Source organism: Salvelinus alpinus, chromosome 2, assembly GCF_045679555.1.
Source record: "Salvelinus alpinus chromosome 2, SLU_Salpinus.1, whole genome shotgun sequence".
NCBI classification, from domain to species: domain Eukaryota; kingdom Metazoa; phylum Chordata; class Actinopteri; order Salmoniformes; family Salmonidae; genus Salvelinus; species Salvelinus alpinus.
The window spans coordinates 91,064,513-91,083,581 of record NC_092087.1 but is presented as its reverse complement, the minus strand read 5'-3'; the positions used below and the strand labels follow the sequence as shown (position 1 = coordinate 91,083,581).

The window sequence follows — 19,069 nt, the reverse complement described above, 5'->3', positions numbered from 1 at the left end:
CTCTCTCTCTCTCTCTCTTTCGATGTAGGAACAGCAACGTGATTGGTTAAGGATTGGTTAAGGAGGAAGAGGGAGGGGCTGTCAGAAATAACATGTGGTAGGAGGGTTTGAACTAGTAGAGAGAGAGAGATGCAGAAATAGGGAAGTACATAATTGTAAGAGCGCAAAGAGTGAGAGAGTGTGAGAGAGAGTGAGAGAGAGAGAGTACATAAAGTACATGAAGTTTGTTTTTAAGTTATTAAAATTAGAGAGAGAACAGAGAGAGTTGTAGACTTGGACACACAGCATTATATCAGGACCTATAGACACCTGGACCAACCTGGAGAGAACACAACATTATATCAGGACCTATAGACACCTGGACCAACCTGGAGAGAACACAGCATTATATCAGGACCTATAGACACCTGGACCAACCTGGAGAGAACACAACATTATATCAGGACCTATAGACACCTGGACCAACCTGGAGAGAACACAACATTATATCAGGACCTATAGACACCTGGACCAACCTGGAGAGAACACAGCATTATATCAGGACCTATAGACACCTGGACCAACCTGGAGAGAACACAGCATTATATCAGGACCTATAGACACCTGGACCAACCTGGAGAGAACACAGCATTATATCAGGACCTATAGACACCTGGACCAACCTGGAGAGAACACAGCATTATATCAGGACCTATAGACACCTGGACCAACCTGGAGAGAACACAGCATTATATCAGGACCTATAGACACCTGGACCAACCTGGAGAGAACACAGCATTATATCAGGACCTATAGACACCTGGACCAACCTGGAGAGAACACAGCATTATATCAGGACCTATAGACACCTGGACCAACCTGGAGAGAACACAGCATTATATCAGGACCTATAGACACCTGGACCAACCTGGAGAGAACACAGCATTATATCAGGACCTATAGACACCTGGACCAACCTGGAGAGAACACAGCATTATATCAGGACCTATAGACACCTGGACCAACCTGGAGAGAACACAGCATTATATCAGGACCTATAGACACCTGGACCAACCTGGAGAGAACACAGCATTATATCAGGACCTATAGACACCTGGACCAACCTGGAGAGAACACAGCATTATATCAGGACCTATAGACACCTGGACCAACCTGGAGAGAACACAGCATTATATCAGGACCTATAGACACCTGGACCAACCTGGAGAGAACACAGCATTATATCAGGACCTATAGACACCTGGACCAACCTGGAGAGAACACAACAAGATGAGGATCCTGCTGATAGTCATCCTCCTCTCCTTCATGACAGGTAATGAGCTTGTTATAACTCTCTATAACAATGTAATAACATCCAGTTAGATTTCTTATAAAGGCTGCTGTGTGTGTGTGTGTGTGTGTGTGTGTGTATAACGTGAGGATAGTGTAGGAGTCCTAACTGTAAGTAGTATTACAAAACACTAAACCAAGAGGTATTTTCTCTTGTCTGATTGACAGGTTGTTTGAGCTCCTTCAAAGTGACAGGATACTCTGGAGGAACTGTCATCATCTACTGTCATTATTCCACAGAAGAAAGAAGTCATGAGAAATATTTTTGCGTGGGGAAGAACAGTTTTGGGTGTACGGATCAAATCAAAACTGGATTGAAGAACACCTGGTTCCACAGTGGTAGATTCTCTCTGTATGAAAACACTGGAGGAAACTACTTCAAGGTGATCATCAGACAACTGACCAGACAAGATGAAGGGACCTACTGGTGTGGAGTGGACAAACCTAATGCACGTGACAGTTATACCGAGGTAGAGCTGGATGTGAAGAAGGGTGAGAGACTTTTACTTTAACTTTATTAAATGAATTTAGCTACATATGTTATCACATGATCAGTACCACTAGTCAATGAAGCCAGTCTATAGTATTAGACTAAGGTTGTGATGTGTGTTCCTATTGACAGATGACTGCTGTGAGAAGTCAGTCTATAGTATTAGACTAAGGTTGTGATGTGTGTTCCTATTGACAGATGACTGCTGTGAGAAGTCAGTCTATAGTACTAGACTAAGGTTGTGATGTGTATTCCTATTGACAGATGACTGCTGTGAGAAGTCAGTCTATAGTACTAGACTAAGGTTGTGATGTGTGTTCCTATTGACAGATGACTGCTGTGAGAAGTCAGTCTATAGTACTAGACTAAGGTTGTGATGTGTGTTCCTATTGACAGATGACTGCTGTGAGAAGTCAGTCTATAGTACTAGACTAAGGTTGTGATGTGTGTTCCTATTGACAGATGACTGCTGTAAGAAGTCAGTCACAGAGACAGCCTATCTGGGAGGAGAAGCTACCATCAGATGCAACTATCCAGAGGACCATGAGGACAGCATCAAGTATTTCTGCAAGGAAAGCAATGACTTCAAGACTTGTGTTAATATGACCTCTGCTCACCAGACAACTGCAAAAGCTGGTCGTTTCTCTGTGTCTGACAACAGAAGAGAGAGATTCTCCACAGTGACCATCAGGGACCTGACTGAAGATGATACTGGGACCTACTGGTGTGGAGTAGAAACCAGCAGGAAAAAACAACGTTACATTACACTGATCACACAGGTGAAGATGGATGTTATAAGTGAGTATAAACTTATTTTTTGTCTTTAACATGTGAACCTGAACACACAAGTTACACTCATATCTATTTGATAAACGTAGTTTAATGGAAATGACAATTGCATGACATTTTTAATGTCATTTACATGTTTAATGTGTTTGATATCGTTCCATCCATGCCGTTCCTTCCATTGTGATTAGCCCGTCCTCCTATATCTCTGTTCACCAGCCTCCTCTGCTCCTCACGCTGTACACCTGCAGTAACTATGTTATATACTGTCTGACCATGTAAATAATATATAGCATTATATCAATATATTAGTTATAACTACAGTATGTTATGTCTGACAATGAAAATACTGTACTTTTAAACCAGCATCACATCTAGAACCTCGGGTAAATATGATGTTATTAACTGTAATTAACTTATTAACTGTTATTAACTGTTATTAACTGTTATTAACTGTTATTTACTGTTATTAACTGTTATTAACTGTTATTAACTGTTATTAACTTATTAACTGTTATTTCATGTCAACAACCAGTTTAGTGAAATGTATCATTGATCTAAACATCTTATCAGTAGTAGGTATTCAGTGGTGGACAGCAGGCAGTCAGTGTGTTAGTGGAGGCTGGGTGGGTCAGTGTGTTAGTGGAGGCTGGGTGGGTCAGTGTGTTAGTGGAGGCTGGGTGGGTCAGTGTGTTAGTGGAGGCTGGGTGGGTCAGTGTGTTAGTGGAGGCTGGGTGGGTCTGTGTGTTAGTGGAGGCTGGGTGGGTCAGTGTGTTAGTGGAGGCTGGGTGGGTCAGTGTGTTAGTGGAGGCTGGGTGGGTCAGTGTGTTAGTGGAGGCTGGGTGGGTCTGTGTGTTAGTGGAGGCTGGGTGGGTCAGTGTGTTAGTGGAGGCTGGGTGGGTCAGTGTGTTAGTGGAGGCTGGGTGGGTCTGTGTGTTAGTGGAGGCTGGGTGGTCAGTGTGTTAGTGGAGGCTGGGTGGGTCTGTGTGTTAGTGGAGGCTGGGTGGGTCAGTGTGTTAGTGGAGGCTGGGTGGTCAGTGTGTTAGTGGAGGCTGGGTGGGTCTGTGTGTTAGTGGAGGCTGGGTGGGTCAGTGTGTTAGTGGAGGCTGGGTGGGTCAGTGTGTTAGTGGAGGCTGGGTGGGTCAGTGTGTTAGTGGAGGCTGGGTGGGTCAGTGTGTTAGTGGAGGCTGGGTGGGTCAGTGTGTTAGTGGAGGCTGGGTGGGTCAGTGTGTTAGTGGAGGCTGGGTGGGTCAGTGTGTTAGTGGAGGCTGGGTGGGTCAGTGTGTTAGTGGAGGCTGGGTGGGTCAGTGTGTTAGTGGAGGCTGGGTGGGTCTGTGTGTTAGTGGAGGCTGGGTGGGTCTGTGTGTTAGTGGAGGCTGGGTGGGTCAGTGTGTTAGTGGAGGCTGGGTGGGTCAGTGTGTTAGTGGAGGCTGGGTGGGTCAGTGTGTTAGTGGAGGCTGGGTGGGTCAGTGTGTTAGTGGAGGCTGGGTGGGTCAGTGTGTTAGTGGAGGCTGGGTGGGTCAGTGTGTTAGTGGAGGCTGTGTGGGTCTGTGTGTTAGTGGAGGCTGGGTGGGTCTGTGTGTTAGTGGAGGCTGGGTGGGTCAGTGTGTTAGTGGAGGCTGGGTGGGTCAGTGTGTTAGTGGAGGCTGGGTGGGTCAGTGTGTTAGTGGAGGCTGGGTGGGTCAGTGTGTTAGTGGAGGCTGGGTGGGTCAGTGTGTTAGTGGAGGCTGGGTGGGTCAGTGTGTTAGTGGAGGCTGGGTGGGTCTGTGTGTTAGTGGAGGCTGGGTGGGTCAGTGTGTTAGTGGAGGCTGGGTGAGTCAGTGTGTTAGTGGAGGCTGGGTGGGTCTGTGTGTTAGTGGAGGCTGGGTGGGTCAGTGTGTTAGTGGAGGATGGGTGGGTCAGTGTGTTAGTGGAGGCTGGGTGGGTCTGTGTGTTAGTGGAGGCTGGGTGGGTCAGTGTGTTAGTGGAGGCTGGGTGGGTCAGTGTGTTAGTGGAGGCTGGGTGGGTCTGTGTGTTAGTGGAGGCTGGGTGGGTCAGTGTGTTAGTGGAGGCTGGGGTGGTCAGTGTGTTAGTGGAGGCTGGGTGGGTCAGTGTGTTAGTGGAGGCTGGGTGGGTCAGTGTGTTAGTGGAGGCTGGGTGGGTCTGTGTGTTTGTAGTGGTGTGAAAAGACACTGGACCAGAACACTGTAACTTCCTCTGTAATGTCTGTGTGTTTGTAGTGGTGTGAAAAGACACTGGACCAGAACACAGTAACTTCCTCTGTAATGTCTGTGTGTTTGTAGTGGTGTGAAAAGACACTGGACCAGAACACTGTAACTTCCTCTGTAATGTCTGTGTGTTTGTAGTGGTGTGAAAAGACACTGGACCAGAACACAGTAACTTCCTCTGTAATGTCTGTGTGTTTGTAGTGGTGTGAAAAGACACTGGACCAGAACACTGTAACTTCCTCTGTAATAACTGTGTGTTTGTAGTGGTGTGAAAAGACACTGGACCAGAACACTGTAACTTCCTCTGTAATAACTGTGTGTTTCTATATCTGTCTCAGTATCACTAAGCAGTCATGTGTTCAACATATAAAACCCCAAGTTTCAGTATAAAAGTCATCATGAGAGAGAGAGAGAGAGAATTGGCGCGGGCACTAGAACAGTCTGCAGCACCCGGCCTCACCCTACTAGACTCTGAAGTCAAATGTCTACTGTTTGCTGATGATCTGGTGCTTCTGTCACCAACCAAGGAGGGCCTACAGCAGCACCTAGATCTTCTGCACAGATTCTGTCAGACCTGGGCCCTGACAGTAAATCTCAGTAAGACCAAAATAATGGTGTTCCAAAAAAGGTCCAGTCGCCAGGACCACAAATTCCATCTAGACACCGTTGCCCTAGAGCACACAAAAAACTATACATACCTCGGCCTAAACATCAGCACCACAGGTAACTTCCACAAAGCTGTGAACGATCTGAGAGACAAGGCAAGAAGGGCATTCTATGCCATCAAAAGGAACATAAATTTCAACATACCAATTAGGATCTGGCTAAAAATACTTGAATCAGTCATAGAGCCCATTGCCCTTTATGGTTGTGAGGTCTGGGGTCCGCTCACCATCCAAGATTTCACAAAATGGGACAAACACCAAATTGAGACTCTGCATGCAGAATTCTGCAAAAATATCCTCCGTGTACAACGTAGAACACCAAATAATGCATGCAGAGCAGAATTAGGCCGATACCCAATAATTATCAAAATCCAGAAAAGAGCCGTTAAATTCTACAACCACCTAAAAGGAAGCGATTCCCAAACCTTCCATAACAAAGCCATCACCTACAGAGAGATGAACCTGGAGAAGAGTCCCCTAAGCAAGCTGGTCCTAGGGCTCTGTTCACAAACACACCCCACAGAGCCCCAGGACAACAGCACAATTAGACCCAACCAAATCATGAGAAAACAAAAAGATAATTACTTGACACATTGGAAAGAATTAACAAAAAAACAGAGCAAACTAGAATGCTATTTGGCCCTAAACAGAGAGTACACAGTGGCAGAATACCTGACCACTGTGACTGACCCAAACTTAAGGAAAGCTTTGACTATGTACAGACTCAGTGAGCATAGCCTTGCTATTGAGAAAGGCCGCCGTAGGCAGACATGGCTCTCAAGAGAAGACAGGCTATGTGCTCACTGCCCACAAAATGAGGTGGAAACTGAGCTGCACTTCCTAACCTCCTGCCCAATGTTTGACCATATTAGAGAGACATATTTCCCTCAGATTACACAGATCCACAAAGAATTCGAAAACAAATCCAATTTTGATAAACTCCCATATCTACTGGGTGAAATTCCACAGTGTGCCATCACAGCAGCAAGATTTGTGACCTGTTGCCACAAGAAAAGGGCAACCAGTGAAGAACAAACACCATTGTAAATACAACCCATATTTATGTTTATTTATTTTAACTTGTGTGCTTTAACCATTTGTACATTGTTACAACACTGTATATATATAATATGACATTTGTAATGTCTTTATTGTTTTGAAACTTCTGTATGTGTAATGTTTACTGTTAATTTTTATTGTTTATTTCACTTTTGTATATTATCTACCTCACTTGCTTTGGCAATGTTAACACATGTTTCCCATGCCAATAAAGCCCCTTGAATTGAATTGAATTGAATTGAATTGAATTGAGAGAGAGAGAGAGAGAGAGAGAGAGAGAGAGAGAGAGAGAGAGAGAGAGAGAGAGAGAGAGAGAGAGAGAGAGAGAGAGAGAGAGAGAGAGAGAGAGAGAGAGAGAGAGAGAGAGAGAGAGAGAGAGACTTTGACTTTGTCTTTCTTTATTTAAACATTCTCATTTCATTTAACACTCACCCCCCCCTAAAAATAAAAAAACAAAAATATATCCTGTACTGCATACATGTACCATACTCACCTTTCCATCTACCACATGATACAAACCAACATCACCATACACAAAAACAATACCCTCTCCTACAACCGTATATCCAAAACATCTTCCCCAGCTATACAGACAGCCCCCCAACACACCATATCTCCTCAAACATCTTCCCCAGCAATACAGACAGCCCCCCAACACACCATATCTCCTGAAACATCTTCCCCAGCTATACAGACAGCCCCCCAACACACCATATCTCCTGAAACATCTTCCCCAGCTATACAGACAGCCCCCCCCCAACACACCATATCTCCTGAAACATCTTCCCCAGCTATACAGACAGCCCCCCAACACACCATATCTCCTCAAACATCTTCCCCAGCTATACAGACAGCCCCCCAACACACCATATCTCCTCAAACATCTTCCCCAGCTATACAGACAGCCCCCCAACACACCATATCTCCTCAAACATCTCCACACATTTGATCAGTTTATAGAACTCAAACTCAACCCTAAGGCGCGCAGAGACCATCCCATTAAACAATAGTAAAGGGTCTGTTATCCCCCCACCTTTGACCCTGTTTCTCCTTGTTAGCCAAATAGCTAATTTTGCCTGAGCAAACAGAAAATTCAACAAAACACATTTTTCTTTCTCCTTACTCGAATACCTGTATCCCATTATAAACATCCCAACAGCAAAAACCACCCCCAACCTCTCACACAGACATTCCAACAGAGACATTAATGGCATTAACCTGGTGCACACAGAAAACACATGAATCACAGTTTCATTCATTTGACAGAAAGGACACCCCTGCCCAATTCCCGGATCAACACGTGCCAACCAGCTGTTAGTGGCCAGGGCTCCATGAAGAACCCTCCACTGGAGGTCCCCTGACCTCTTTGGTACTGGGGGTTTGTAGAGCGCCCTCCATCTAAAGCCCACCATACTCTCCGCCCCACATACCCCCTGCCACTGATGTGCCTTCACTCCTGTTAGACTTCTAATGTTCCTAACCTTAACGCAGAGGTTGTAGAGAGCTTTACCTCCCACCCCCTCAAATTCCCCCAGGCTCGGAGTGTTAAAATCTAACAAGTCCTCCAGACCCCCTTGCCAGTCTCCAGTCTCTGCCGTCACCTGCAGTGGCGGAAACATTGGTGGCCCCTCTCCCTTTGGCCTCTCAAACACCCCCCTTACCTGCTCAGACAGTGCCTCCTGGACCTCCTCCAGGAATCTCTCCAACAGTCTAAGAGACGTTATTCCTGTTTGTTGCGCCAAGACCTCCGGGGTTTTCCACCCCTCCTCTCCCAGCAGTCTCAGGTCACCTAGCCTTCGTAAACCCCCTGCCATCAGTTGCCTCTGCAGGGTGGCAGACTGAACCGATCTCAAAGGGATGGCTGGGTTGTGGAAAATAGGCTCCTCCCACACCCACTGCCCAGGCTCCACACCCCCCTCTCGTATGGGCCTTAGCAGCTGCCAGGCCCTCAGCACCGCAGAGTAAAACTCTGAGAGACCTGCTGTACTCAGCCTCTCCAGCTTCATGAGGAACAGCTGCCGGTCCAACCCTAATCCACCAGCTCTCCTCAGCAGTGCGCATGCTGGTTCCCTCCAGCCAACATCGGTATGATACAGCAGTCTCTGCACCGCCTTTAGCCGGAAAGCAGCCATCCTGCTCTCCAGTTCCACCAGGCCCTGTCCTCCTTCGTGGACGGTCATGTACAACACTGCTGCCTTCAGCCAGTGATGTCCCGACCAAAAGAAATCCACCAGCTTGCGTTGCAGGTCTGCAAGCAGACCGGCGGGGGGGTTGAGGACAGCCAGTTTATGCCACAAGGAAGATGCCACCAGGTTGTTAATTATCAGCACCCTCCCTCTATATGACACTTGGGATAGGAGCCACCTCCACCTGGCCAGTCTTGACACCACTGCCTGTGACAGCCCCTCCCAGTTCTTCCTGACCCACCTCTCCGAGCCCAGGTACACCCCCAACACTTTAAGCCCTTCACAACCCCACTGCAAACCCCCTGGAAGCAGAGGAGGAGCCCTATCCCCCCATGCCCCACATAACAGAGCTTTGCTCTTTCCCCAGTTTACCTTAGCTGATGAAGCTCCCTCGTACACCTTCAGACTGGTCTCTAGTTCCTGCATATCTTGCCCATCCCTGACCATCACAGAAACATCATCTGCGTATGCTGAGACTGCTATTCCTGTCACCACACCCATGCCTGTCCAGCACACTCCCTGCAGTCTCCTGCGTAGCAGTCCTAAAAAAGGCTCAATGGCTAGTGTGTATAGCTGCCCAGATAGAGGGCATCCTTGTCTAATGCCCCGTCTCACCCAGACTGGCCTACTGAGCCCCCCTCCCACCTTAACCATACATGACACCCCAGCATACAACAGCTTCACACAGGTCACAAAACTCTTCCCAAACCCAAACACAGACATCACATTAAACAGAAACTCATGATCCACTCTATCAAAAGCCTTCTCTTGATCTAAAGAGACCAGTCCAAAGTTCACATTAGAACCTCTCGACAAGTCCAACATGTCCCTAATCAAGAACAAGTTGTCCGTAATTGAGCGTCCCGGTACACAATATGTCTGGTCCTTGTGTATTATAGAGTCCAGATGGGACTTCAGTCTGTTAGAGAGGACCTTGGCAAAAATCTTGTAGTCCGCACAGAGTAATGCCACAGGCCTCCAGTTCTTAAGTTCACACAAGTCCCCTTTTTTGGGCAGGAGAGTCAGAGCCGCCCGACGGCAGCTCATCGGCAACTCTCCTACCCCGATGCATTCACGCAAGACGCAAAAGAAGTCCTGTCCAATTATTCCCCAGAATTTTTTGTAAAACTCCACTGGGAGTCCATCGACCCCCGGTGCACGACCGGGGGACATCTGGGTTACGGCCTCTGCCAGTTCATGTGACAACAGAGGAATGTCCATTTCATCCCTTTGTGCCCGAGAGAGCTTAGGGAGTCCTGCGAACAAGACCTGAGCACACATAGGATCACACATTTCTGCCCTATACAATTCAGTATAAAACTCCACAGTCCGCTCCCGCATCTCCCCCACCACAGAGGTCACCCGCCCATCAGACAGCCGTAGACAATGCATACCCTTGGCTTCACTGCTCTGTCTTTCCAAACCAAAGAAGAAGGAGCTGGGAGCATCCATCTCCTTGAGCATGGAGAACCTAGCTCTTACAAGTGCTCCCTTTGCTTTAACCTGGAAAAAACTACCCAGGTCCCTACGTAATTCGGCTAAGTTAGCCTGGAGGCCTACATTGCCTTGCCCCACCATCTCTACCTCCATCTCACTAATACACCGCTCTAGTTCCCCCAATACTCTCCTAGCCTCTGATGATGAGAGAGCTGTGTACTGTTGACAGAAAAGCCGAATCTGCACTTTCCCCACATCCCACCATTGACTCAAAGACTCATACTCCTCTCTTCGCTGCCCCCACCTTTCCCAAAAGGTCTGGAAAACTGAGCAAAAAGTGGCATCTTGTAAGAGCTTTACATTGAACTTCCAATAAGATGCCTGCCGGGGCCCTGGTGAAATAGACAGCCGAGCCATGGTTATGTGATGGTCCGAAAACCCCACTGGAAGAATGGTAGCGCCCAGCAGCCTATTGCTCTGATTCCTAGATATGTAAAAACGATCAAGTCGGGCTGCACTCACCCTAGCCCCAAAAACCTTCACCCATGTATACTGTCTTGTGTTTGGATGTTTAGTTCTCCAAACATCCACTAGGTCAAACTGATTAATGATGTCCCCTAACACTCCCACTGACACTGAATGAGGCTCTTCCCCATTTCTGTCTTTTGTAAAATCCATTGTACAGTTCCAGTCACCTCCGATCACCAGCGTCTCCTCAGGCGCTACTTGTGAGAGTTCCTGTCTAAGACTCCCAAATAGAACCCCTCTTTCTCTCCCTGTGTTAGGCGCATACACATTTATAAAAACAAAACCCATGCTGTTAATTTCTGCTTTAACAACAAGCAACCTACCCTTACACACTTCCTTTGAGGAGCAAATTTTTACAGACAGACCCGGTGCAAAAAGGACTGCCACCCCTGCACTAAGATTTGTCCCATGGCTCAACACACTTGCCCCTTTCCACCAGAGCCCCCAATCAACTTCATTCACCACATCACTATGCGTCTCCTGCAGAAATAACACATGTACTTTTTTTTGTTTTACATATTCACCCAACACACTCCTCTTTCCCGCATCTCTGGCGCCATTTATATTAAGCGAGCCTACCCGAATAGTCTCCATAAGAAGTGGGAGAAAAGCCAGCAGAGAAATAGACCAATAGCAAAGCTCAAAAAGCCCCAGTGTCAGAAAGAAATTAAACATTTAAACAGTGTCTGAAGGTAAACCTTTACGCACTGTTGTGACCCACTTCCTCAACCTAAACCGTTTCTTGGGTGAGAGGACACCATGCCCCTCATTTCTCATAGCATGTTGTACTGATCTTACAAACTTTCTAGGATCAGGAAAAAAAGCCTCAAGATTAACTTTTTTCCCCTTAGTCTCATTCAGGAACCTTGTCAGTTCTCTCAACGTGTACTTAGACCCCTCTGGTTGACTGGCTGTCAGCTCCGGGCCAATTGAAGAGGAGTCTGAAAAAAATAACTCCTCATCCTCTTCCTCAGACTCACTTTCCTCCTCTTCTCTATCTCCCACCCTGACCACCTGCTCTTTCTCTCTGGTTAGGGCCTCACCCACAGCAACAGGCAACATTTCCATGGTGCCTTTGTCCACACCCTTTTTCCTTTTCCGCTTGACACCCTCCTCCTCCCCCCCTAATCTCTTACACTTCCCCACTATACTCTCCTCATCCACTAGAATAACCTGACTAGACCCAGTATCATCTACGCCACCCTCCATAGCATGACTAGGGCCAGCCTCAGCTACCCCACCCTCCATAGCATGACTAGGGCCAGCCTCAGCTACCCCACCATCCATAGCCTGACTAGACTCAGCCTCTGCTATACCACCATCCATATCCTGCCTAGACCCAGCACCCTCCATAGCATAACTAGGCCCAGCCTCAGCTACCCCACCATCTCTAGCCTGACTAGACCCGGCCTCTGCTTCCCCACCATCTCTAGCCTGACTAGACCCATCCTCCACTACCCCACCATCTCTAGCCTGACTAAACTCAGCTACAGCTACCCCACCATCTCTAGCCTGACTAGGCCCAGCCTCATCTACCCCACCATCTCTAGCCTGACTAGGTCCAGCCTCTGCTGTCTGCATCTCCTTACCCCCTGCACTTTGACCTCGATTTCCCCCACTGGCGCTTGTACCCTCACCTTTTCTACGGCCTTTGTGTGGGCACGCAAAACTCTTGTGCCCCAAATCCCCACATTCAAAACACCGTAGACTATCTGTGCTGGCAAAACCTGCATAGAGCCCCTCCCCATGTCTCACTTTAAAGTGCACATTTAGCTGTTGCTCGTTGTTGTTCAGAAACATAAACACTTGCCTCCGGAACGAAACAACGTGTTTAACGGCATCTGCCTGAAACCCTGCTGACAGTACACGGAAACCGCTAGCAAACTTACCAAAACGACTCAGCTCTTTCCTAATTTGATCATCCGTAATAAACGGAGGCAAATTTGCCACTACAACTCTTGTTGAAGGGGTAGAGAGAGGTGAAATTGACACCAACACATCCCTTACAAATATTCCGCTAGCAATTAGCCTACCAACCAAATTAGCCCTTTTCATGAACACAACCACAGCTTTGTTCATTCTAGAAGCAGAATGTATAAACTCAGCTCCTACCTGTTCACCGACCGCGAGTAGAACCTCCTCCACCTTAACTCCGTTCTCAGGAACACACCTGAATCCATGCTGTATAGACAGCGTCTCCTCCGCGCTAGGCTGAGAAGCCATCGCGCACACCACAACTTCCAAAACCCAGGAACGTTTCTCTGTCCTCTTCCACCCTAACTTTGAAAAAAAACTTTGGATACCGCTAAAACAAATATTGCATTAACCCTCCACCATAGAAAATAACATGTAAAGAAAGGAATCAAGAAAGTTAGTTAGGATAGAGCTTTCCACACCAAACACTCAAACTCCAAAAACACCCAGCATGCACTGAGAGAGAGAGAGAGAGAGAGAGAGAGAGAGAGAGAGAGAGAGAGAGAGAGAGAGAGAGAGAGACTTTGACTTTGACTTTTGTCTTTCTTTATTGAAACATTCTCATTTCATTTAACACTCACCCCCCCCTAAAAATAAAAAAACAAAAATATATCCTGTACTGCATACATGTACCATACTCACCTTTCCATCTACCACATGATACAAACCAACATCACCATACACAAAAACAATACCCTCTCCTACAACCGTATATCCAAAACATCTTCCCCAGCAATACAGACAGCCCCCCCAACACACCATATCTCCTCAAACATCTCCACACATTTGATCAGTTTATAGAACTCAAACTCAACCCTAAGGCGCGCAGAGACCATCCCATTAAACAATAGTAAAGGGTCTGTTATCCCCCCACCTTTGACCCTGTTTCTCCTTGTTAGCCAAATAGCTAATTTTGCCTGAGCAAACAGAAAATTCAACAAAACACATTTTTCTTTCTCCTTACTCGAATACCTGTATCCCATTATAAACATCCCAACAGCAAAAACCACCCCCAACCTCTCACACAGACATTCCAACAGAGACATTAATGGCATTAACCTGGTGCACACAGAAAACACATGAATCACAGTTTCATTCATTTGACAGAAAGGACACCCCTGCCCAATTCCCGGATCAACACGTGCCAACCAGCTGTTAGTGGCCAGAGCTCCATGAAGAACCCTCCACTGGAGGTCCCCTGACCTCTTTGGTACTGGGGGTTTGTAGAGCGCCCTCCATCTAAAACCCACCATACTCTCCGCCCCACATACGCCCTGCCACTGATGTGCCTTCACTCCTGTTAGGCTTCTAATGTTCCTAACCTTAACGCAGAGGTTGTAGAGAGCTTTACCTCCCACCCCCTCAAACTCCCCCAGGCTCGGAGTGTTAAAAACTAACAAGTCCTCCAGACCCCCTTGCCAGTCTCCAGTCTCTGCCGTCACCTGCAGTGGCGGAAACATTGGTGGCCCCTCTCCCTTTGGCCTCTCAAACACCCCCCTTACCTGCTCAGACAGTGCCTCCTGGACCTCCTCCAGGAATCTCTCCAACAGTCTAAGAGACGTTATTCCTGTTTGTTGCGCCAAAACCTACGGGGTTTTCCACCCCTCCTCTCCCAGCAGTCTCAGGTCACCTAGCCTTTGTAAACCCCCTGCCATCAGTTGCCTCTGCAGGGTGGCAGACTGAACCGATCTCAAAGGGATGGCTGGGTTGTGGAAAATAGGCTCCTCCCACACCCACTGCCCAGGCTCCACACCCCCTTCTCGTATGGGCCTTAGCAGCTGCCAGGCCCTCAGCACCGCAGAGTAAAACTCTGAGAGACCTGCTGTACTCAGCCTCTCCAGCTTCATGAGGAACAGCTGCCGGTCCAACCCTAATCCGCCAGCTCTCCTCAGCAGCGCGCATGCTGGTTCCCTCCAGCCAACATCGGTATGGTACAGCAGTCTCTGCACCGCCTTTAGCCGGAAAGCAGCCATCCTGCTCTCCAGTTCCACCAGGCCCTGTCCTCCTTCGTGGACGGTCATGTACAACACTGCTGCCTTCAGCCAGTGATGTCCCGACCAAAAGAAGTCCACCAGCTTGCGTTGCAGGTCTGCAAGCAGACTGGCGGGGGGGTTGAGGACAGCCAGTTTATGCCACAAGGAAGATGCCACCAGGTTGTTGATTATCAGCACCCTCCCTCTATATGACACTTGGGACAGGAGCCACCTCCACCTGGCCAGTCTTGACACCACTGCCTGTGACAGCCCCTCCCAGTTCTTGCTGACCCACCTCTCCGAGCCCAGGTACACCCCCAACACTTTAAGCCCTTCACAACCCCACTGCAAACCCCCTGGAAGCAGAGGAGGAGCCCTATCCCCCCATGCCCCACATAACAGAGCTTTGCTCTTTCCCCAGTTTACCTTAGCTGATGAAGCTCCCTCATACACCTTCAGACTGGTCTCTAGTTCCTGCATATCTTGCCCATCCCTGACCATCACAGAAACATCATCTGCATATGCTGAGACTGCTATTCCTGTCACCACACCCATGCCTGTCCAGCACACTCCCCGCAGTCTCCTGCGTAGCAGTCCTAAAAAAGGCTCAATGGCTAGTGTGTACAGCTGCCCAGATAGAGGGCATCCTTGTCTAATGCCCCGTCTCACCCAGACTGGCCTACTGAGCCCCCCTCCCACCTTAACCATACATGACGCCCCAGCATACAACAGCTTCACACAGGTCACAAAGCTCTTCCCAAACCCAAACACAGACATCACATTAAACAGATACTCATGATCCACTCTATCAAAAGCCTTCTCTTGATCTAACGAGACCAGTCCAAAGTTCACATTAGAACCTCTCGACAAGTCCAACATGTCCCTAATCAAGAACAAGTTGTCCGTGATTGAGCGTCCCGGTACACAATATGTCTGGTCCTTGTGTATTATAGAGTCCAGATGGGACTTCAGTCTGTTAGAGAGGACCTTGGCAAAAATCTTGTAGTCCGCACAGAGTAATGCCACAGGCCTCCAGTTCTTAAGTTCACACAAGTCCCCTTTTTTGGGCAGGAGAGTCAGAGCCGCCCGACGGCAGCTCATCGGCAACTCTCCTACCTCGATGCATTCACGCAAGACGCAAAAGAAGTCCTGTCCAATTATTCCCCAGAATTTTTTGTAAAACTCCACTGGGAGTCCATCGACCCCCGGTGCACGACCGGGGGACATCTGGGTTACGGCCTCTGCCAGTTCATGTGACAACAGAGGAATGTCCATTTCATCCCTCTGTGCCCGAGAGAGCTTAGGGAGTCCTGCGAACAAGACCTGAGCACACATAGGATCACACATTTCTGCCCTATACAATTCAGTATAAAACTCCACAGTCCGCTCCCGCATCTCCCCCACCACAGAGGTCACCCGCCCATCAGACAGCCGTAGACAATGCATACCCTTGGCTTCACTGCTCTGTCTTTCCAAACCAAAGAAGAAGGAGCTGGGAGCATCCATCTCCTTGAGCATGGAGAACCTAGCTCTTACAAGTGCTCCCTTTGCTTTAACCTGGAAAAAACTACCCAGGTCCCTACGTAATTCGGCTAAGTTAGCCTGGAGGCCTACATTGCCTTGCCCCACCATCTCTACCTCCATCTCACTAATACACCGCTCTAGTTCCCCCAATACTCTCCTAGCCTCTGAGGATGAGAGAGCTGTGTACTGTTGACAGAAAAGCCGAATTTGCACTTTCCCCACATCCCACCATTGACTCAGAGACTCATACTCCTCTCTTCGCTGCCCCCATCTTTCCCAAAAAGTCTGGAAACCTGAGCAAAAAGTGGCATCTTGTAAGAGCTTTACATTGAACTTCCAATAAGATGCCTGCCGGGGCCCTGGTGAAATAGACAGCCGAGCCATGGTTATGTGATGATCCGAAAACCCCACTGGGAGAATGGTAGCACCCAGCAGCCTATTGCTCTGATTCCTGGACATGTAAAAACGATCAAGTCGGGCTGCACTCACCCTAGCCCCAAAAACCTTCACCCATGTATACTGTCTTGTGTTTGGATGTTTAGTTCTCCAAACATCCACTAGGTCAAACTGATTAATGATGTCCCTTAACACTCCCACTGACACTGAATGAGGCTCTTCCCCATTTCTGTCTTTTGTAAAATCCATTGTACAGTTCCAGTCCCCTCCGACCACCAGCGTCTCCTCAGGCGCTACTTGTGAGAGTTCCTGTCTAAGACTCCCAAATAGAACCCCTCTTTCTCTCCCTGTGTTAGGCGCATACACATTTATAAAAACAAAACCCATGTTGTTAATTTCTGCTTTAACAACAAGCAACCTACCCCTACACACCTCCTTTGAGGAGCAAATTTTTACAGACAGACCCGGTGCAAAAAGGACTGCCACCCCTGCACTAAAATTTGTCCCATGGCTCAACACACTTGCCCCTTTCCACCAGAGCCCCCAATCTACTTCATTCACCACATCACTATGCGTCTCCTGCAGAAACATCACCTGTACTTTTTTTTGTTTTACATATTCACCCAACACACTCCTCTTTCCCGCATCTCTGGCGCCATTTATATTGAGCGAGCCTACCCGAAGAGTCTCCATAAGAAGTGGGAGAAAAGCCAGCAGAGAAATAGACCAATAGCAAAGCTCAAAAAGCCCCAGTGTCAGAAAGAAATTAAACATTTAAAACGTGTCTGTAGGTAAACCTTTACGCACTGTTGTGACCCACTTCCTCAACCTAAACCGTTTCTTGGGTGAGAGGACACCATGCCCCTCATTTCTCATAGCATGTTGTACTGATCTTACAAACTTTCTAGGATCAGGAAAAAAAGCCTCAAGTTTAACTTTTTTCCCCTTGGTCTCATTCAGGAACCTTGTCAGTTCTCTCAACGTGTACTTAGACCCCTCTGGTTGACTGGCTGTCAGCTCCGGGCCAATTGAAGAGGAGTCTGAAAAAAATAACTCCTCATCCTCTTCCTCAGACTCACTTTCCTCCTCTTCTCTATCTCCCACCCTGACCACCTGCCCTTTCTCTCTGGTTAGGGCCTCACCCACAGCAACAGGCAACATTTCAACGGTGCCTTTGTCCACACCCTTTTTCCTTTTCCGCTTGACACCCTCCTCCCCCTCCCCTAATCTCTTACACTTCCCCACTATACTCTCCTCATCCACACCACCCTCCATAGCATGACTAGGGCCCGCCTCAGCTGCCCCACCATCCATATCTTGCCTAGACTCAGCCTCTGCTATACCACCATCCATAGCATGACTAGGGCCAGCCTCAGCTACCCCACCATCTCTAGCCTGACTAGACCCAGCCTGTGCTTCCCCACCATCTCTAGCCTGACTAGACCCAGCCTCTGCTTCCCCACCATCTCTAGCCTGACTAGACCCAGCCTCAGCTACCCCACCATCTCTAGCCTGACTAGACCCAGCCTCTGCTTCCCCACCATCTCTAGCCTGACTAGACCCAGTCTCTGCTTCTCCACCATCTCTAGCCTGACTAGACCCAGTCTCTGCTTCTCCACCATCTCTAGCCTGACTAGGCCCAGCCTCTGCTGTCTGCATCTCCTTACCCCCTGCACTTTGACCTCGATTTCCCCCACTTGCGCTTGTACCCTCATCTTGTCCACGGCTTTTATGTGGGCACGCAAAGCTCTTGTGCCCCAAATCCCCACATTCAAAACACCGTAGACTATCTGTGCTGGCAAACCCTGCATAGAGCCCCTCCCCATTCCTCACTTTAAAATGCACATTTAGCTGTTGCTCATTGTTGTTCAGAAACATAAACACTTGCCTCCGGAACGAAACAACGTGTTTAACGGCATCTGCCTGAAACCCTGCTGACAGTACACGGAAACCGCTAGCAAACTTACCAAAACGACTGAGCTCTTTCCTAATTTGATCATCCGTAATAAACGGAGGCAAATTTGCCACTACAACTCTTGTTGAAGGGGTAGAGAGAGGTGAAATTGACACCAACACATCCCTTACAAATATTCCGCTAGCAATTAGCCTACCGACCAAATTAGCCCTTTTCATGAACACAACCACAGCTTTGTTCATTCTAGAAGCAGAATGTATAAACTCAGCTCCTACCTGTTCACCGACCGCGAGTAGAACCTCCTCCACCTTAACTCCGTTCTCAGGAACACACCTGAATCCATGCTGTATCGACAGCGTCTCCTCCACGCTAGGCTGAGAAGCCATTGCGCACACTACACTTTCCGACCCCTAGGAAAGTTACTCTGTCCTCTTCCACCCTAACTTTGAAAAAAAAACTTTGGATACCGCTAAAAACAAATATTGTATTAACCCTCCACCATAGAAAATAACATGTAAAGAAAAGAAACAAGAAAGTTAGTTAGTTAGGATAGAGCTTTCCACACCAAACACTCAAACTCCAAAAACACCCAGCATGCAC

The 19,069-nt window shown here is 48.0% G+C and overlaps 1 protein-coding gene across 1 annotated transcript in view; it reads left to right on the top strand.

The window, feature by feature from the left end:
- The first annotated feature begins 202 nt into the window (after positions 1-202).
- LOC139568216 (CMRF35-like molecule 8) overlaps positions 203-19,069 on the top strand; it is a 27,624-nt gene continuing 8,757 nt past the window's right edge. Inside the window, exons 1-3 of the mRNA XM_071389963.1 lie at positions 203-1,312; positions 1,498-1,821; positions 2,282-2,617. Of these exons, the coding sequence (XP_071246064.1) occupies positions 1,270-1,312; positions 1,498-1,821; positions 2,282-2,617 (703 nt within the window). The 5' untranslated portion in view covers positions 203-1,269. The remainder of the gene's footprint in view (positions 1,313-1,497; positions 1,822-2,281; positions 2,618-19,069) is intronic.